General features: G+C 43.1%; 4 protein-coding genes and 1 long non-coding RNA gene across 7 annotated transcripts; 2 read left to right on the top strand and 3 right to left on the bottom strand.

Annotated features, from left to right (window-relative positions):
• Nucleotides 1-169: 169 nt before the first annotated feature.
• LOC136442312 (zinc finger protein 93-like) lies at nt 170-2,741 on the top strand. Its single transcript, XM_066439099.1, has 2 exons — nt 170-294; nt 821-2,741. The coding sequence occupies exons 1-2, from the start codon at nt 270-272 to the stop codon at nt 1,765-1,767; spliced, it is 972 nt and encodes a 323-aa protein (XP_066295196.1). The 5' UTR covers nt 170-269; the 3' UTR covers nt 1,768-2,741.
• Nucleotides 2,742-5,513: 2,772 nt separating this feature from the next.
• LOC136442321 (UPF0690 protein C1orf52 homolog) lies at nt 5,514-8,321 on the bottom strand. Of its 3 annotated transcripts, XM_066439112.1 has the most exons (5): nt 7,986-8,309; nt 7,493-7,606; nt 6,883-7,075; nt 6,240-6,383; nt 5,516-5,883 (listed from the first exon to the last, which is right to left on the bottom strand). In XM_066439112.1, coding segments are annotated over exons 1-5 (702 nt in total). In that variant the 5' UTR covers nt 8,235-8,309; the 3' UTR covers nt 5,516-5,881. The 3 variants fall into 3 exon arrangements, with proteins under 3 accessions (XP_066295210.1, XP_066295208.1, XP_066295209.1); XM_066439113.1 differs by having other exon boundaries at nt 5,514-6,380; nt 7,986-8,321; XM_066439111.1 differs by having other exon boundaries at nt 5,514-6,383.
• Nucleotides 8,322-8,521: 200 nt separating this feature from the next.
• On the top strand, nt 8,522-11,357 carry LOC136442702 (uncharacterized). The gene is made up of 3 exons (XM_066439645.1): nt 8,522-8,748; nt 9,035-9,653; nt 10,063-11,357. The coding sequence occupies exons 1-3, from the start codon at nt 8,647-8,649 to the stop codon at nt 11,355-11,357; spliced, it is 2,016 nt and encodes a 671-aa protein (XP_066295742.1). The 5' UTR covers nt 8,522-8,646.
• On the bottom strand, nt 11,150-15,077 carry LOC136442415 (fibroblast growth factor receptor homolog 1-like). Its single transcript, XM_066439256.1, has 9 exons — nt 14,912-15,077; nt 14,585-14,777; nt 14,263-14,373; nt 13,740-13,912; nt 13,407-13,526; nt 13,079-13,158; nt 12,808-12,948; nt 12,417-12,507; nt 11,150-12,175 (listed from the first exon to the last, which is right to left on the bottom strand). Exons 2-9 carry the CDS (start codon nt 14,769-14,771, stop codon nt 12,116-12,118), a joined length of 963 nt encoding a protein of 320 aa, XP_066295353.1. The 5' UTR covers nt 14,772-14,777; nt 14,912-15,077; the 3' UTR covers nt 11,150-12,115.
• Nucleotides 15,078-17,128: 2,051 nt separating this feature from the next.
• Nucleotides 17,129-18,999, bottom strand: LOC136441700 (uncharacterized). Its single transcript, XR_010756914.1, has 4 exons — nt 18,308-18,999; nt 17,900-17,981; nt 17,449-17,577; nt 17,129-17,291 (listed from the first exon to the last, which is right to left on the bottom strand). It is a non-coding gene; the product is annotated as an uncharacterized lncRNA (long non-coding RNA).
• Between the last annotated feature and the right edge of the window lie 1,169 nt (nt 19,000-20,168).

Genomic DNA, 20,168 nt, shown 5'->3' on the forward strand with positions numbered 1-20,168 from the left:
ACTAATAAACAGGGGTGTTTAGGTTTGATTTGATAGTTAGACTAGAAGTTCAAAAAACATATAGATTGTAGTCTTATAAATGCCTATTGTTTAACGTTCAAATTGATATTCAATCTTTGGTATGAAAACTTATCTTAGATAAAATTTTAAAGAATGAATATTCCTCCCTGACCAAAATAGACTGATCTGTTAGTTTGTTGTTCGACGGCATTCCGAGACATTTTCCCCCGAATTCGTCGCGATTGTCGGCATTTCCAGCATTTCAATCTATGAAACAACATCAGAAACTGACAGGTTAGAAATTCATCCACTGTTTCACTTCATTATTCGTGCTTATGTTCAGGAAAACGGTCCGATTATAGGGGTGTTTGTGGGGAAAATTTATGTTTATAAAATGTGTCATGGGGGAGGGGGGCGGTAACGTTATGAACACCATCATCATCATCACCAGGTCGTGACAAGTTATGAACACTACTAGTATTAATTTGTAGAGTAGAGTAGACCCATACAGCCAGCTAGGAAGATCTCTTCCAGTTGAGGCCGCTCATCCATTAATTACTGGACTGTCATTCCAGGCTTGTGTGGGCAGTCTAAGGCCTTGTAAATTATGTGTGTGTTACCCAAGGCACACAGCATGCACACAGTATTTCGAGCCCTGTTATGTATATTATATGGCATCTGTCGCTCAATGTTGACCACCTTGAAATATCCTAATTCACATCAACCCTACAGCATCTGTAGTCATATCTATGAGAATGACAATCTTCAAGTCAGATCAACTTACTTAGATATTTCCTCCTCCCTTGATACCCCCATGTAGGAATGCAGGAGGCAGCCTGTGGGTTCCCTGTCGCACACCTGTCCGCAGACTATCCTGGGAACGAGACAAACAGCAGAGAGAACCTAACAACAGCCATGGGAGGACAGCAGGACAGTCTGAGGGAGGAAACGCCTGGTGTGAACTCTACTCTGAAGTCTGACAAACCCTACATGTGTGAGGAGTGTGGGTACAGAACGGCTGCCAGGTCTAACCTAACCGTACATATAAGGAGACACACAGGCGAGAAACCCTACAAATGCGACCAGTGTGACTATTCTTTTGCACAAAAGAGTGATTTAAACAAACATGTCTTTAGACATACAGATAGAAAACCTTACAAGTGTGACCAGTGTGACTTTGCCTCAAAACATGAACAACAGTTAGACAGACACAAAATGAAGCATACCGGTGAGAAACCCTACATTTGTGAGGAGTGTGGGTACAGGACAGCTAAGAGGCAACACCTGTCAAGACATCTGAAAACACATACTGACGAAAAACCATTCAGATGCGACCAGTGTGACTTTTCGACTGCACATAAATCCAGTTTAGACCCGCATATGAGTCAACACACAGGCGACAAACCCTACATGTGTGGGGAGTGTGGATACAGGACAGCTTACAGGTCTACTCTATCCAGGCATATGATTGGACATACAGGTAAAACGCCCTTCAAATGTGAGCAGTGCGACTATTCTACGCAATGGAAGCACCGTTTAGAGCGACACATGCGAACGCACACTGGTGTGAAACCGTTTGCCTGCAGTGAGTGCGAGTTCAGAACTGCTTACAAGACAGACCTGGCTGTGCACATGAGGACACACACTGGCGAGAAGCCCTACATGTGCGAGGAGTGTGGGTTCAGGATGGCCGACGGGTCTAACCTAGCGAAACACAGGAGAACACATTATAGAACAAAAGTGATGAGAAACCCTGCACAAGTGTGACCATAATTGTGACTATTATGCAGCAAAATCAAGCACTTTATATTGACACATGGTTTAACACACCAGAGACAAACCCTAGCTATAGGCCTATAGCTAGATGTGTGAGATTAGTATGGATACAGGATAGCCAAAAGGTCTTCCTTAACTGTACACAATGAAAAAACGTTCAGGAGAGAAATATTTTAAATGTGTCTAGTCACCAGAACAATGTGTCTAGTCACCAGTGACTTTGCCTCAAAACATGGACAACAGTTGGACAGACACAAAATGAGGCATACCGGTGAGAAACCCTACATTTGTGAGGAGTGTGGGTACAGGACAGCTAAGAGGCAACACCTGTCAAGACATCTGAAAACACATACTGACGGAAAACCATTCAGATGTGACCTGTGCGACTTTTCTACTGCGCACAAATCCAGTTTAGACCAGCATTTGTTTTCCTTACAGTCTGTTTTTCTCACTTTCCAACAAGTTGAAGGGAACATTCTTGTAACTTAAGATGTGGTGATTAATAACCTGGGGTAAGACTCTTGACATAAATGTGAGTCACACTAGTACAGTCTCCTGGCTCCTTGGAATCAAACCTGGGCTGCCAGCACACAAACCCAATGCATTTACCACAAGGCTTAAAGATCTGGAGTGCAGTTAGACTGGTCAGTAAGTGGTGCTTGAACCTGTTTACAACAAGATGAATTGAAGTGACGTATTTATGTATGTACACTTACAGCATGGAAAGCTGTATTGTGATTATGTAAAGGAATGAACACATATACATGTACTTTTAACACTTTATTTTTACAAACTTTCTCAAGGGTACAACAGTGAAATACAATGTGTACAGGACTACAATACATCTAGTTTTCACATGAATACAAAAATTTCACAATACTTAAGTAACCTCTGTTTAATAGTGCTTGATTATCAATGTTCACCAGAAGTCTTCTACAGTTCAAAAAAAACATAATGTGTCAACATAATTCTCTTATATTCTCTTGCTCCCTTTTGAGTGTGGTCGATGAGTAAACGATTATAAATGGAAGTTAAATCTGCTACCTAACCCTGTAACAAATACAAACTTCATACCAAAGGTTATTAAAAGTCAAGCACATCCTAATAGAATACTGTAAAGTGTACATGATTGTACATGTATACTAAAAAATCAGTATTGAAATATCCACCTTTCTGAATATTGCCTGTTTTACAAAAGTCCCTCAGTCCTGTAACAACACTAAAGTCTTGTACATGTGTGTCCCTCAAGTTGCAATTCTACCATGTGTTTAGTCAGAGACTTTAAGCTATGCTAAAGTATGGTCCACCTTAATTTTGTACTCATTTTACAGAGGCGTGTCAGTTGTTAGTTCATTGAAATGTTACGTGTACACAAAACTCTGTTGAAGTATTCTCTTCAGAAGTGGTTTATTTTACAAATGTCTATGAGCACATGACAGTAAAACATACTGTTACATGTCCAAAAAGTTAAAAGAGTTTATTTTACAAAAACCTGTCAGTTTGGTAAAATGTTATGTGTCTCCAAAACTAGAGATGGTTATTTTACAGATCTAGAAGTCTCTCAGTTCGGTAAAACGTGTCCTCAAATTAGAAGTGGTGGTTCTACATAAGTCTATTAGTTTGTGAAAGTGTCCCTGAAGCTCTGTCAGAAGTGGTTGTTTTACAAATTTCTGAGTTCAGTAAAACGCCTTCTTAAAATGTTATGTGTCCCCGAAGCTCTGTCGGAGTATTGTCTTCAGCAGTGGATGTTATACAGAAGTCTTTTAGTTCCTTGAAATATTACATGTCCCAAAAACTAGAAACGGTTGTTTTACAGATCTAGAAGCCTGTCAGTTCAGTAAATTGCTGATAATGTGTCCTTGAAGCTAGAAGTGATGATTCTACATAAGTCTGTCAGTTTGTTAAAATGTTACGTGTCACCAAAGATCTGTCAGAAGTGGGTGTTAAAAATTTCTCCAAAGTCTTTCTTAGAAGAGTTTATTATCTACGCCGAGGAACTCGGAGTAGATTATGTTTTCGGTTGAGCCGGATGTTGTGTGGGTCTGTATGTATGTCAAGAGCATAACTCGGGAAACCTTTAATAGATCTTCATGATATTTGGTAGGTGTGTAGTGGTTGTGCAAAGGAAGGTCAAGTTCAAAAATCGTTTACCTGGCGTTTTCCAACAGTACTGCAGCGGACTTTTAATTTTTCTGTGTTTGTATGTAGGCAAAAAAAGTGACGGAAACGTTGATGAATCTCAATGATTTTTGGTAGGTAGGAAGAGATTGTGAAAACGGAGGTCAAGTTTAAAAATGATTCATCTGGCGCTTTCCTACAGTACTGCAGTAGGCTTTGTGTGTGTGAGAGTTTGTATGTCGCCAGCATAACTCAAGGAGCTGTTGACGGTTGTGCGTGATATTTAGTGGATAGTTAGGGGTGTCAAAGAGGAAGGTCAAGTTCGATAATGGGCCTCATAGCGGGTATATGAGGTACTGCAGCGGAGCTTCAACGTTTGAGGCCAAATTTTCTGGAGGCGTCAGGTTCATGATTTTTAGGTAGTATATAGCTTCTGGGACGGCAAGTGAGTGGTGTGAATTATGGCCCCCTAGCTGCTCGTTTGGAACTGCAGTTGGGGTTTTTGTTAATACCTTTGGAGACGAATAACTTCAGCAGGGATTGACGTATTATCATAATCTATGGCATGTGGATAGTTTCGGTGATGCTTTACATAATTGAATACTTGTCATGCAAATAAGACGATAATTTGCATAATAAATGAGGAAAGTTTATCAATCCGCCAAAAGCTTGTAGTAAAATTTCATGCAAGTGCTATGGTAATGATTTTAAAGTGGTGTACAGCTCTTGGGGCAGGTAGTAACTGATGTAAGTTTAGACCCCCTAGTGGCTTGCTTAGAACTGCAGTGGGCTTTTTTGATGTTACCTTTGGAGGTGAATAACTCGGGTAGGGTTTGATGAATTTGCATTGCTTTGGACAGGTAGGTTATTGAGGTAATGATTAACAAATATAGACGTATGAAATTGTAATCAGGGTCTAATTAAGTGGTGAAATAGGCTTGTTTATGATTGCGTTTAAATACCTTTTGTTGACCTATATTCAATGACAACACCTGCTTGTCAGCAGGCCTGTGTAAACTAGATTGATGCTCTCTGGTGATCTCACTACCACCGTCCAAACTACTCTCCCGCTGGGACGGAACTAAATCAACAAACACAGGAAAGGTCAGGCCCTGTGAGGGACTATCGTCAACCAGATGGTCCTGACGTCGTACCTCAGATAAGGAAACACTACTTCATTCAGCCACCTAAAGAACGCAACAACGAACTTGTCTTCCAATTTAGTCTTCATACGAGGTCAAAGTTCGGAATTCCTCCCACCCTATCATCGCTACCTACCGCCCGGGAGGGGAACTGCCGTCACCGAGAAATTGTCCTTCCTTGGCAACACGTCTTGGGTGACCATGGAAGAAATTAGAGATTCCTCCACCAATGATCTGATGGCTAAGGGAATCATTCAAAGAATCGATGTTTCAGCTACCACACGCGTTTCTGAGGCACTGGTTTGTTGTGTCCAGCAGGAGTCAGGACTAACGAGCCCGGTAAATTATGTTACCAACGTGAGGTGCACAGGAGACAGGAGAGGCCACCAAACTTCAAGTCTCTTGACTATTGGTATAATTCCCTGATTATTCGGCGAAGATATGTGTTCGTGGAACTCTAGTTTTACATAAGTCTGTCAGTTTCTTCAAATGTCATCAAAGATCTGTCAGAGTATTCTCTTCCAGAGCGATCCTTTTACAGAAGGCTGTCGATTCAGTAAAATATTACTAAAGATGTCCCCAAAGCTAGAAGTGGTTGTTCTACAGATCTAGAAGTCTGTCAGTTTGTTAAAATGCTGCATGTCCTCTAAGCTAGAAGTGGTGATTTTACACAAATCTGTCAGTTCGTCAAAATGTCACGTGTCCCAAAACTCTGTCTCAGTATTTTCTTCAGCAGTAGTTGTTTTACAGATCTAGAAGTCTGTCAGTTGGGTAAAGTATTATATGTTTCCAAAGCTAGAAGTGGTTGTTTTAGAACTTAAGTATAGAAGTCTGTCGTTAAAATGTTATGTGTCCCCGAAACTCTGTCTCAGTATTTTCTTCAGCAGTAGTTGTTTTACAGATCTAGAAGTCTGTCAGTTGGGTATAGTATTATATGTTTCCAAAGCTAGAAGTGGTTGTTTTGGAAGTCTGTCAGTTTGTTAAACTGTCACGTGTCCCTGAAGCTCTGTCCGCCTATTCCCTTCAGCAGTGGTTGTTTTACAGATCTAGAAGTCTGTCAGTTTGTTAAGATGTTACGTGTCCCCAAAGCTAGAAGTCTGTCGGTTTGTTAAAATGTTACGTATCCCCGAAACTCTGTCTCAGTATTTTCTTCAACAGTGGTTGTTCTACAGATCTAGAAGTCTGTGAGTTTGTTAAAATGTCACGTATCCCCGAAGCTCTGTCTCAGAATTCTCTTCTCCTCCTCTACGTAACTTTTCTCCCTGTTGGCCATCCCCAGGTCACGTTTCCGCTTCTCCTTATGACGGAACGACTCAGATTTCAGCTTCTTGTTGGAGGCCCCTGCTTCTGGAGGAAGGATGGAAGAAGGAGAAAAAGTGTCATTTTGAATAATGTTGTCATCATAGATGATTTTTATTATCATACTCCAGAGGTACACACACATACAGACACAACCCTAGACAGGCATAAACATTTGTACACAGAAACACAGACTCATTTGCAAACACACAGACATGCATTTTCACAAACAGACACGTGTTATACACACACTACAGATACTCCTTTGCACAGACACGTGAACAGAAACACACATACAGATACACACAGACAGACATTTGCACACGCACATTTGAACATACTAGTAGATGCATGTTCACAATTTCATACACCCAGACACTCATTTGCACATGTACAGATACACACACATGTACAGAAACACACACAGACAGATGGACATACAGAATTTGATTGAGTTTGATACTTTTGTTCGGGGGTTTTCCCCCAGGGCTCATTGAAAATCGCCAGCTGGCGTCATGATTTTCCCTATGTAAAATAATAAACAAACCTCTGTCCTCCTCTGCGGCCCGTTTCTGCGCAGCGTTCAGCTCCATGTTCTCCAGAACAGCCTCCTCCGCAATCAGCTTCGCCACGGCCTTGTCTTCTTCACTCACGTTCACCAGCGAGTCGGGCTCGTACTGGTACAGCGAGTTCCACGCCCGCATCTCCTTCTGAATCCTGTCTCCTTCTGATGTTGGGTCCTGAAGATAGAAGGAGGGAACGGATGAGCGAATAAATGAGTGAATGAATGAATGAATGAATGAATGAGAGATTGAATGTTCACCAGTGACTCCGGTTCGTACTGGTACAAAGAGTTACAACAAGCAAGTGATTTGTGGTTATAATTAGCAAGTGAAAAGATTGAGCCAGCAATTACGGTAAATGCATTTATGTTCACATGGTTTTGTTTCACGCTAAGGCGAAAATGGAGTGTTTGCGGTGGTTTTAAGTTCACGGCAGCAGTAGACTCACATACTGCTACAGTATTGGACAAAAATGTTTGCGGTGGCTTTACTAGTAAGTTTGCAGTGAAACGGTCGCCGCAAAATCGCGAACATAAAACCACCGAGAACATTTCTGCATTTACAGTACTAAGCATGGCACCCAGGCTACATTACCTCTGCGGGCGGGGCGGGTTCGTAGGACTCTGGCCTGGTGTGGGACGAGACCGCGGGAAGAGCGGACGAACCCTTCGCACGGTAGGAGTACGGCACATACTCCTCATCAGGGGGCTGGGACGGGGAGAATTTGAAAGGTCATGGTGACAATAAACAAAACATTAGGCTATCTGAGATGGCAGACTTCACCCCTTTACCCATACTGCCTTGCAGAAGCAGATACATATGCACAGTAACGCACAGTCAGACAATGTGACACCACAGTAACACACACACGCACATCCACACACATTCAATCACACACAAACACACACACATGCACACAAACACACATACATACATACACAGTCTCACACACATACACACACATACACAGTCACACACACACACACACCACAGTTACACACACACACACACACACACACAGGTAAGCTAAAGCAACAATCGACTTCCCTATATTATACATATATGTAACTCCAACCCCCGTCCTCACCGGTTCCGGGGCCTTGACGGTTCGCCTCTCCCAGTCGATGCCCCTCTCGTGCGGGCGGTCCAGGAAGCTCGGCCGGCCCGTCGCCGCGAGCAGGGACAGCGGGTCCGGCAGCGCGTTGGCAGGCTTGCTCTCTGGTTTCTTCGCTTCTGTTTTCTGTGCGTTTCTGGCGGCCTGCTCGTCACCGTTGTCGCTAGAGTCGCTGTCAGAGTCGCTACCGTCGCCTGCGAACAGAGCCAGGGGGTCCGCCATGTTGGTCCGGGGGGAAAGGTGAGAGGTCAGGTCACGGGATTTAAAATGGCGGCGCGGAAGTGAGATTTCGTCACCGCAAAGTCATTCATTCGTATAAAACTCTTCAGGTGAGTTAAGTGGGCACCTTTGGTAGTAGGCAAGCTTGAATAAAAAGCCGGCTGTAGTTCGAAAAGTTTGAGAAGGTAGAAATGGTTTAAGATACTACGGTATGAGCTGGAATTCGGTAGCACACGAACCGGAAATATTTGAGTGTTGAACTGGAGATTATTCTATCATGTTTATGTTACAGAATACTAAAGTTTCTGACAGATTCAAGTGACAAGTGTATGCCTAAAAAGCACATACCCTTGTGTGCATATGCCGTGTTCTTTCAGCATGTAACTTTGTGTTACAGAAGAAGGAACGACTAGAAATGAAGCTAAACAACAATCGCCATCAGCCGACGTCTCATGGTATAACCGGAAAGGACTCCTACAAAACAAAACAACTTCCAAATAAGGCATTACTGCAACAGGTGAGGTTTTATTTCTATTTCATTTCATCTACATCTACATATGATACCCCAAAATAGCCCCTTCAGGGGCAAAGTAGGGGGGGGGGGGGGGGGAGTTGAGGTCCCGGGCTAAGGACCGGTACCTAATTGAGTACAGGTGACACATGTGAAATTTAATACTTGAGTGTATTACCAAGGAGGTGGTATTACAAATGTGTGTTGTATTACTAATGTGTGTTCTGTCGAACAATGTTGGAAAAATTGTTTTTAAATGTTGAAATTGTTTTCTTTCCACTCGGAATTCCAGGTAGTGTCGGCCACTCAGTCTTGGTCCGCACAGAGCGCCGTCCCTGGTTCCCTCCAGCCTTCGTCAGGGGCCAACAGTGCAGCCTGGAGACACCAAGTGCCACAAGATGGAGCTTTTCCACTCAGAAAAACACTCTCCGTCCCTGCTTATTTCAGGTCCCCAGCCCTTCACACACATGCACACATTCCTAATGTTGCCAAAGGCACCAGAAAATCGTCTCCCCCTCCTATCTCCCCTCTACTCACTCACCAAAGTCCAATCTCAAAAGCACCAGCCTATAGCACCGCTTTAACCTCATTCCCTGATAGACAGATTAACCTCCGTCAGTGGTCTCCTTATGCGTCTGGTAACGAGTCAGAAGCGTTTTCTACGCCCAACCTCTTGTCTACCCAGCCTGCCTCGCTTCCTCTCAAGAGGAGCCGCAGCTCCGGGACTGCTCTGACGTCACCTGTGGATATGGCTCTGACGTCACCTATGGGTACACGGGACACACATGTACAGGGCAGGCCGGGAATGTCGCCTAAGTGCCTGTCCCTTCCCGCCATGTCGCCTGGATCTAAACATGCCGGTAGATACGGAACCATCCCCGTGCCCCGTCCGCTGCTAACTCCCGTGTCGGGTGAGTCTACAGACTGTCAATGTCAAGTTCCCGCTTTATTTCAACACATTGAGTTTTTCAACTTAATTACTGGCCGACTGAAGTGTAGTTGTTTTTGCTTTAGATTTTGTACACGAATCCACGTGGTTCATGAAATGATATAATCCAAATGTAGATGCTAGTTATTATTGCCAAAGTAAGTGGTAAATAAGTGAACATTTATAGAAATCCTTTATTGAAAATTGTCTAAAAAAAACTCAGCTTGAAAATATGTGTAAGTGTTAAGTCATGTTTTAGGTGATAAAGCAAAGTGCGATGTTGCAAGTAGAGTGCTATGGTCATTCATATTTACAAGTGAACTTGTCACGACCTGATGATGATGATATTTACCAGTTCCATGCATTCTGTTTCGCTCATGTTTCCATCCCAGATTCTCCGATCAGGTCGTCCCCTAAACCTGGCAGAAACCTGTCCACGCCTCCCGCAAAGAAGAAGACCCTACGTCACAGGAAGTTGGGTTACCCAGAAGCCAACTCTCCTCCATACACCGACAACAAACAAACAGCCACTGAAGAGAAATCAAAGGTGGAGAATCTCAAGAAGCCAATGAGATGTAGTTTGAGATGTTCTATCGTTTTGCTATTTGTAGTGCTGATCATCTGTGCTGCAACGGTTCTTGCCGTTCAGCTTTATCAGTATGGAAAGATCACCGATGGGAAACACTGTAGTATCTCAGCTCTAGAAGAAGAGCTGAATCGAAGACTTTTCGGACAGCACATCGCAAAGAGAGTCGTTCTAGAAGCGCTGTCTGGGCATCTGGCGAGAACGCACGGCACCGCACCTTTGGTGATGTCTTTCTGCGGTCCGTCAGGTGTTGGGAAGACTTTCTTGAGTAGAATTGTGTCCAAGTTCCTGTCCCGGAGTTGCGGAGTCAGAGCGCACGAGTTTATTATTCCCCACCACTTCCCACACGCCGAGGAAGCACAGCTGTACCGGGAGCAGATCCGCGACTGGATCCGAGGGAACGTCTCAAATAGCAACCGGCAGCATCTGTTCGTGTTCGACGAGATGGAGAAAGTTTATCCCGAGTTAGCCGAGGGACTTCTGTTGGCGCTCGAGGAAGACACGTCAGACGCTATGTACATCTTCATCTCCAGTACGGGAGAACTATCTGTGACTATGAGTAATCATGTGATAGAACAGTTAAGCAAAGGTCGATCCAGAGAGAGCATCAGAGAAGAAGAGATACATGACCTCGTTAGACAGCTTGAACAAGTTGACACCGACAGTCACGAATCTTCTGCAAATAATTTTGCATCCAGTGAATCTCGCAAAACAGTTGCTGCTGCTGCTGTTGAGCTTCTTAACATCCCAGAAGGCCATGCTGCTGTCAATCACGTTACCATGGTAACGGCCCCGCCCTCAAATAATGACGTTTCCTTTAAGGCCGTGAACTTGGGCAGAACACGGTGCAACTGGCCGGGAGTTTTTGGCGGGAAAAGTCCCAATTTAGATCGTTACTTCGTGCCTTTTCTGCCCCTGGAGAGGGAACATGTTTTGAAGTGTGCTGAAATGGAGCTCGCTACAAATGGGCAAGCGATTGCCATGGAAACGGCGCGGCGAATAGTTGATGAAATGCAGTTCTACCCTGGAGAAAGGCCGATCTTCTCCAAGTATGGCTGCAAGAGGCTGTCAGTCAGAGTCGACATGTCCAAGGAAAATTAATTCTGTGATGAACTTTTTTGTTCCATCAGCTGAGATGCATCCTCCGTCCGATTGTTTGAAAATTGTCAAGCAAATAGAAAACGGAATGTTGCAATGAACTAAGTTTTGAGCCTTGTTTACTTCATAAATTTATTCCCTGGTTTTCCAAATGAGATTGATGGCGCCAAGTTTGGCCAGACAATACGTATCAAGTCAATAAACCGAGACGAATGATAATATGTCAGAAAGAGAGCTAGATCTGTATAGAAATGTAACCATATTTTCTATACGTAGAATAAATTTTACTGAATAGATACACAGGTCTCATACCAAAGACGGATACATGAATAGAAAATTATCAACACTATTTGCCGTTCCGACAGCATGATAACAACGTTGTAATATACTTACTACATGTAGTAGACTAAGCTATTGTTTTAGCATACAAATTTGTTCCAGCGCTTAACATTTTACATACATAATCTGTCCAGAGTTTCTGATTCTAGATAACTGGTACATGTGCAGAAATAACATAGATAATATGCCTTTAACGTTGTTACATGAAAACTTTGGAATGAACAACATTCAGCTGGCACAGTAATACATTACACACATGTGCCAGACAATGATACTCTATATCATTAATTAACGACAAGATGACCAGCAATATCTTGTACAACATGACTGTTATATAGGTCAGACATATCAGTTCGTTAATTCCCGTGGAGTATTTTGGACTCATTCGGACTGACGACTTGGTCCTGATGGCAAACGTCGTCTCATACCGGCGTGACCGGTGGAACGATCGCTGCGACAGGTGCGTGGAAGTAGAAGAAGCCCTGATTAAAGAAAAGAAAAAGAAATCAAGAACATTATAGTACCAATGACTGGTTATGTAGCAACATTCCTGATAATCATGACCAAAGAAAATAAACATTGTAGCAACGATGACTGATAACGCAACAACTTCTAAGCAAATTATGACTAACATCAAAGCAAGTCAAGAGCCATCCTAGATCTTTTTTATTCTACTGTTTGTTTGTTTGTTTGTTTGTTTGTTTGTTTGTAGAAATATCTCACATTAGGGTCAGCCTCCAGTTGTTGTCTGACAGTCGTGGCGTCCGGCCTGGTCTTCTCGTCAAACTTCCAGCACTGCAGCATCAGCTGGTATCTGGGCGAGGAACAGGGGACAGAGGGACAGTCATTATTCATCCAACACCATGACCTTTCCAAATCACACCTTTCTGACCGAGCGTTTATTTTTCTCGGCTACTCTAAGGACCCACTCACATTCGATAAGCGACTTTCCGAAATGCGTGACGTCAGGAGAGGGTCTAAGGTACCCGTCGATTTTTGTTAGAGCTAAAGTTGAAAATTAGATTTGCAGTGTTTCTTTCTAACAACAGATAGATTTTAAGGTTTAGCTCTGTGTGGACTTAAGCCAGCAGAAAAATTCGAGGCGCGTACGTACCTTTCTTCTGTACACAGTTGTGGCCTGAGGAGTCTGCGGTGATTTTGCAGAGCATCATATATTCTGTCTGCCCCCTCCATCCCAGGGTACGGCGTGCGGCCCAGCTGCGCAACTTCCCACAACAGAACCCCAAAGGACCAGCTGGAAAATAAAAATGCCATTCTAAAAATGGGGAAGAGTGGTGAGTACTGCACTAGTTCTGTCTTGTAGAATAGTAGAATATTTGTTTTCACTACGCGTCTTGTCTTTAAAGAGACCATTAAAAACTCACACATCACTCTTGTGGGTGAACCTAGCCTCGTTCTTCAGTCCCTCCGGCGCCATCCACTTCAGCGGCAGGAGGTCGGTGCCCTGGAGTGGACGAAAAAAGAAACCTATGCAATAAGTCTATACTCACGCATTGAATGCATACCAACTGCATAAGGAAGCTACGTACATTTCTTTATTCTCTATCTTAACCTGGCATCGATTCTTTACAAGACTGTAGGATCTTTAGATGAATAGAATCTGATTCTGATTTGTCTATAATCACTTTGTCCTCTAAACACACAGTGATATTAAAGATTCTTCTGTATGACTGTGACATGCGTCCGACCTACCCTGTCCTGCCGATGGTACCCCACAGCGTACGTGTCCCGGGCCAGCCCGAAGTCCGCGATCTTGGCGGTTCCCTTCCCACAGATCAGGATGTTCCGGGCCGCGATGTCTCGGTGAACCAACTGCGTACAGGCAGAATTTGGGCAACTCATCAGCTATCGAATCTTTTTCGGTAGTTTTCGGTATCAATTACTTGAAAAAGATGATGTCGAAAACTGAGATAGGAAATCCTTAGGTTTAAGTGATGGTGATGCTCAGGTAACAAACGTCTTATCTAAGCTTGAGTAGCGACTCTGAAAGAGGGGACAGTAGAAAGGTCTTTAAGCGTTTCTCACCCTTCTGCTTGCAAGGTGCTCCAGACCGCAGCACACTTCCACCATCATGTTCTCGAAGATGTGCCGTTTGTTGACCAGAACGGTCCTGTTGAGTTTGGACTCCGCACGTAACGTCCACAGCAGGTGAAGGAGACTCCCGTGTTCGGCATATTCCAGCACCAGTTGGAGCGGCCCTGCAGGAAAACAGACCAGGATTAACCGTGGACGGCATTTATCGTAAGGTCGATGTGTAACTATTTTTAGTTTGGTCCAAATGTTTTTATAATCGAATCTATTGTGCTCTTAAAATATGCTGCCTGTCTGTCCATCAATGTAATTCATAAAGGTCTAAAATGATCTAAATCGTGAGTCGTAGAAGGTGCAGCACTCCCTACAAATAACCTTTGTAGTCTGCCTAATATTTTGAGGTTTTAGAACCCAACCTACACATTAACACAGTTCAATGTACGAAAATTTTCGCAGATCAAAAATAGATTTTGCACTACTGCGGAAAAAACACTATGAGCCAAAGACTCGAACTGACCGTCTCTAAAACAGATTCCTTTCAGCCCGATGACGTTGTCATGGTTACCACACAACAACATGACGCAGGTTTCCCTCAGAAGGGCTTGTCTGGACCGGGGGTCTTCGGCGTCTGGAAAAACATTCAACTTCAAGCATGAAAATCAAAAATATTAAACCAGGCCAAACAAAAGGCTTGCATTTTTTTTACATACCCGTCTTTTTCGAAAATGTAGTAAATTCAAATCACAAAAGTATACCGGCTTATGATCGAATAACCGTTTTTAATCTACTGAAATGGATAGCACCATGTAAACTTCAATTAGCAACCACAGTAGATTTACCTTTCAGTTTCTTGATTGCTACCACTTCATCTTCTTCCTCTGGTTGCGTCAGCGTTGCCTTGACGACACGTCCAAAAGCGCCCTCTCCCAGGAGCTGTCCGAGCTGCAGCCTGCTCCTGTGGATCTCCCGTTCCTTCAGCAGCTCCATGTCGATACTGCCTGACGAGGAGCCTGCTGCAAGCGGCATCACGGCCTGGAAAAAAGGTGTCGGTTTAGTTAGTTTCCTTCATTTCTAGCTAAAGAATCTTAACCTATCAGATTGTTTCATCATCTACTCCATAGTAAATATTAAAAAAAAAATCTGGCCATTTCCTTGTCATGACGTACCTTCAGGTTCTGTCCGAGTTGGAAGACTTCCGGATCGTCGATGTTTCCGACCCGCAGCCTGTTGTTGTGCCTGTGGAGCAGGAAGATGGCGCCGAGCAGGAGGAGAATCAACCCGGCTGCAGACAAGCTGATGGCCAGGAGGGTGGAGTCTGGCTCTTCGGGCTCTGGAAAGGATTATAGATGGCGGACAGTGATCACCATGTGCACTTACACATGACTTTAATTGTGGGTGCAACAATAGAATTGCTTAGTTTGCCTTTGCTGCAGACAGGCTGATGGCCAGGAGGGTGGACTCTGGGTCTTCAAGATCTGTTAAACATCATGCTTTTCTTGAAAATGTGGGTATTGATCACTATATGTTTATTTACGTGCGATTCGAAAGCTATTGGCAGAGGTAGTTATAGGGCAACTTGGTTACATGGCAAATATATTCCTATTAGCAACTATATATGATAGATAAATAGGATTCGAAATATGGTCTTTGTTGTACATCATCATCGCGTGCACCTGTAAAGTCTACCGGTCCTTAGGACGGGACGTTTTTTTGGCTGTAGGCTCACCGTAGTCCACTATTTGTTGCACTCATTCAAAGGAACAGATTGAATATCCTTGTTTGTTTTATGTTTTATTTATTCGCACATAAAAACAGAAAACAATAATGAATTAATTAAAAGTACAATGAAAATGTGCAGGAGGAGGAAAGAAGCCTGCAAGGCTTATAGAAGCCCTTCTCCTTTTAACTTAACAAATATCGATTACAAGAATGCTATAATAAAAAACGAACAAAAGTATAATGAATAATAGAACAAACATAATAAACAACTATCTAACAAAAAATCGAATACTGAAAATATAATACAGATTAAACATAAAAATTATTATTAACGAAGACCAGAAATATTTCCTTGTACATTGAATCTGCAGATTCTCTCTATATAGCGGTTGCTTCTGTAATCTTTTACTGGGTATGATGAACAAATGTAACTCACCCGGACACGCGTCGCCCTGATCACAGACGCAGCCCAGGGTCCGGTTACAGGTCTCCAGTTCGGTACAGTTGCAGACCCGGTCACAGACCTCACCCCAATAATTATCCTCGCAAACTAGAAGATTTCAACACAATATCTTGATGAGCATGAGTGAGTGAGTGAGTGAGTGAGTGAGTGAGTGAGTGAGTGAGTGAGTGAATATGCGAGTTAGTGAATGAATGAATGAGTGAGTGAGTGAATTAGAGAGTGAATCAGCGTGTCAAGGAGTGAGTTAGTGGGAGAAGTGGGGGATTGAATGAGTGAATGAACGAATGAATGAATGAATACGGGGAGTGAGTAAATAGGTGAGGGAGTAAATGAGAGTTAGCTTGTGTGCTTGCCTAAGTGTTCATGCCAGGTGCTGCGGCCCCATACTCTTATCACGTCCTGCAACTATTAGCCGTCATTTGGCGAACGTAAGGACAAGCGTACCAGAGATAGTTATTGATATCAGAATCTGTACCTATTGGTATCTCCACTGTGTCAGTGTAGCCGATCATTGCTCCGTTGTTGGCATGACCCACACAGGTCACGTGAACTTCGTCCTCAGGCCAGGTTGATGCGCAGAACAGAAGAGCTGCCAACGCAGGAAGGAAAAGGTGTGAGCTTCTGAAATAGACCTCTTTCCAGTTACGGCGGCCATTTTGAATTTGAATTATAATTTAGCCCAAATCAAGTCGAAATGTTCACAACAATATTTTCTACACATGCCAGGTACATGTACCGCAGCATTTCCCATTAGAGGCGCAAAATGTGCCACCAAGGATGGAATACCTATGTTATATCAATAGGCCGGCTTATCCCGACCCACCCTGAGCCTCACTTTGGTGCATGACCCCCAGCTGACCCTGGGAAATTCAAAATGGCCGCCGTAACTGGAAAGAGGTCTATTCATATTAAGCTTGATGTAATGTTCAAATATAACAGTTTGATATTCAAAAACAGTTCTAATGCTTGTATGTTTTGTGTCCTGGAAGATTAACTGCTTACAAATCTTGTATGTTAGCTAATGGGCTTGGTGAAGTATCCAAAGTATGCAAAGTTGATGATAAATTTTTATTTTCAGGTGTCATAGCTGCAAAATGTGTGGATCGATATCATCGTAGTGTAGTTTCCTGTCATATCATGTTTCATTATATATTTTGTGATAACGATCAGGACGATTCCACTACAGAGGTCTTACTTGTTGCTACTTGTAGCATTAAGCAAGTCGACAGAAACGTCACTCTGAAAGGACCACGTGATGTTCATGACGTCGAAATTGTAGGTCGTGCATGTGAGTTGCAATTCCTGTCCGTACCGCAAGTCTGTCAGTTCGCTGGCTGAAGGACTGATGCGTACCTCTGGGTGTACTGAGAAAAGAGAAAATGTTACATTAACGTTACTAGTAGGTAGAACGGATTACCAACGTTACAGGATAGACTGGCGAAATTACAGGGAAATTTTAAGTGTATGGCGTCTTGGAGATAGTTTTCGGAATCTTTTTTCCGCTTTCAATGCAGTACCCACCTGTGGTGCAGTTCCTTCCCTCCCAGCCAGGGGTGCACCTGCACGCTCCGTTGAAGCTGTGGCATGAGGCCCCGTTAAAACACTGGCAGCGCTCCGCACAGAACCGCCCGAACCGCCCGATGGGACACGCTGGAGAACAACGGAAATTTTCTTGATATGTAATGAACTTGACTGGATATGAAAATATGAAGTTTTCAGTACCACATAATCTATTTTGGGTTCAAATGGATCATTTCTCAAAAGGATTAGGAAGAGTAGTGAAGTATCATGTGCGTGTACTAATGAAGCATTGTAAAGTTTAAACAATAAACAATTTCTAACCTGCTCCTCTAGCAAATTATTGACCTTATTTGTCTGAATTCCATTCTTTTGTATCCCCGACCATAGGAAGTCTAGCTGGTGGAGACTACACAGGTGCAGTTCTATGATCTGCCGCTAGGACTGCTCTTACCTGTTACTGAAAGTTTTGTCGTCAACTGTACAATTTGTATTTTACATCGCACGGTGTTCTGGTCAGCATTCTCCTCTCCAACCTGGAATTCCACAAAGTTACAAGATTTGTTTGAGAGTTATCTGTCTCTGTCTGTCTGTCTGTCTGTCTGTCTGTCTGTCTGTCTGTCTTCTGTCTGTCCGTCTGTCTATCTATCTGTCTGTCTGTCTGTCTGTCTGTCTTGTGTACTTGTGTTTCTGTCATCCTCAATGTTCACAATGATAGTGTACCATACATATCATTTGATGCAAGTTTAGGTAAACAATATAAATATACTTATGCCTGGTGCAAAACATAGTATACGTGATGCATTTAAGCTATAAATACAATGAAAAATGTTTCTGCTCTGAAAGAAAACATTTTCCCTACCTTTACGTTACTAAAGGCGTATTTCACAACTCCTTCAGTTCTCTCAAAGTTCAGCTGGTCATAATTTGCAAACGGGACCCAAGGCCAGTCTTCAGGGGACCAATCCCTGTACGGAACACACAATAGATTATGTATGTGATCAGTTTTAAATAAATACAAGTATACTCGATCAATATGTTCTTTTATTTTATGCTGCTTATATATGTTATCAAGCAATCACTATTTATCTTCACCTCACTCAGCTGAAAATGAGTACCTAGCTTCGGCTAGGGACGCCTCCCGAAAGGACTTTAAATGGAGATCCCGTGTTAGTGGAGAGCCACATCTTGGTGCGTAAAAGAACCCATCACACTTATCGAAAAAACTCCTTTCCGGTGAGTGGATCAAACCGTACAGTCTGGTTCTGGGTTGACATCTTGAAAAGGTGACATTAAACTGTTTTGTCAATCCTTTAAAAATCTGGTAAATTGCAATAACAAAAATAAATCTTCGTGACTGTCACTTTCAGTAATTCCTTGATGAACTATGCAAAATAAAATGAGAAGCTGACCTGTCGCCCGGTACGGTCATGTACACTCTACGGTAAGGGACGGGAGACCCGTCAAAGACGTAGATACAGTCGTACGTGCTTGAGCCCAGAGCCGAGTCCGTGATGATATAGTCTGGGTAGGTGACGTACAACTCCAGGGTATCCGCGGGACGATATGGCAGACAAGAAAATTAGAGATGGTGGTATTTGCCTCTTTGTACATGCTACTATGCCACCCCCCTACAACACCGCCCCATAGACTAAAATAGCAGCACTGCCGGTGTAATACTGCTGCATACATGCTTACACACACACACACACACACACACACACACACACACACACACACACACACACGCACACACACACGCAAACAAACACACAAACATTGCACAGACTGAAAGTTACACGTACCTGGAAAGTTACTAATGATAGGAATAGTAAAATGCATTGGAGACAAGAATTGAAAAGCGCTCTCCAAAGAGGCAGCTGATTATTTCTGTAAATACCGTACTTGTACTTACCAGCGGTTTTGTTGTAGGTTGAGTAGCCGTATGGATGATCGCGCGGATATGCAGGGATATCTACTCCGCCCAAAGTGTGGATAAGCTCGATTTGCACGAACTCCTAAAAGCCAAGTACAACGTGCGTCGTGAGGCCATCAGTTGTTGTTATGGAAAAGCTCAACAGTTGTAAACATGTACAACACAACAAGATCGAACACACCGAACTTTTCGACCAGTCCCCTGCCCTTCTTAAGAATGATTTGATAAGCCAAATCTTCTTGTGTTATACAAGTTGAAATTTTTGATATTTCATTAACCAACATAACAATCGATGCTAACCAGCGATTTTTTTTATTTTTAGATCTTTGTCAGGTAGCCTAACCAACAATAAGAAAACGTACCTTACAACGTTTATCTACCGCGACTTCAATGCAATTGTAACGACGATAACACAGCTTAAAACTATTTGTCCTGACCAACGCTGAATGAACTGTACTATTCTTCGCCGCATGGTGGCGTTGCCGTAAAGATGAGGTCTCAGATTGTGACTATGCCCCCTCCCTCGTCTTTGTTAATGACTAATGTTGACAGCCCCAACACAGAGCAGGGCGAGTCAGAACAGTGCAGTCAGTTCTAGCATGACTAGTATGAGATTGATTGAGGCCCCGAGAAAGGTAGCTGATGAGTTATCGAAACTTCGGCAAAGATGATAACTTTGAGTTAGAATAAAGACAACGTTATTGTCCTGTTATTCTGTATGCTCTATTACCTTGGCTGTGCTGTGGTTGAACACTGGCTCCGTTTGTGGGAGGAAAGTTTCTTCATT

This window comes from Branchiostoma lanceolatum, chromosome 9, assembly GCF_035083965.1.
Source record: "Branchiostoma lanceolatum isolate klBraLanc5 chromosome 9, klBraLanc5.hap2, whole genome shotgun sequence".
In the NCBI taxonomy this organism is placed as follows: Eukaryota; Metazoa; Chordata; class Leptocardii; order Amphioxiformes; family Branchiostomatidae; genus Branchiostoma; species Branchiostoma lanceolatum.

Excerpts from the sequence above, each read along its gene's own strand:
- LOC136442415 (XM_066439256.1), bottom strand. The coding sequence starts at position 14,771 with ATGCCGCTTGCAGCAGGCTCCTCGTCAGGCAGTATCGACATGGAGCTG. Across the intron at positions 13,913-14,262 it reads AGGAATCTGTTTTAGAGACG|GGCCGCTCCAACTGGTGCTG; the intron begins GTCAGTTCGAGT and ends GTTTTCCTGCAG. Across the intron at positions 12,949-13,078 it reads TTCACCCACAAGAGTGATGT|CTGGTCCTTTGGGGTTCTGT; the intron begins GTGAGTTTTTAA and ends TTTATTTTCCAG.
- LOC136442312 (XM_066439099.1), top strand. The coding sequence starts at position 270 with ATGAAACAACATCAGAAACTGACAG. Across the intron at positions 295-820 it reads ACAACATCAGAAACTGACAG|GAATGCAGGAGGCAGCCTGT; the intron begins GTTAGAAATTCA and ends ACCCCCATGTAG.
- LOC136442321 (XM_066439111.1), bottom strand. The coding sequence starts at position 8,234 with ATGGCGGACCCCCTGGCTCTGTTCGCAGGCGACGGTAGCGACTCTGAC. Across the intron at positions 7,607-7,985 it reads CCGTCAAGGCCCCGGAACCG|CCCCCTGATGAGGAGTATGT; the intron begins GTGAGGACGGGG and ends TCCCCGTCCCAG. Across the intron at positions 7,076-7,492 it reads AACCCGCCCCGCCCGCAGAG|GACCCAACATCAGAAGGAGA; the intron begins GTAATGTAGCCT and ends TTCTATCTTCAG.
- LOC136442702 (XM_066439645.1), top strand. The coding sequence starts at position 8,647 with ATGAAGCTAAACAACAATCGCCATCAGCCGACGTCTCATGGTATAACC. Across the intron at positions 8,749-9,034 it reads ATAAGGCATTACTGCAACAG|GTAGTGTCGGCCACTCAGTC; the intron begins GTGAGGTTTTAT and ends TCGGAATTCCAG. Across the intron at positions 9,654-10,062 it reads GCTGCTAACTCCCGTGTCGG|ATTCTCCGATCAGGTCGTCC; the intron begins GTGAGTCTACAG and ends TTTCCATCCCAG.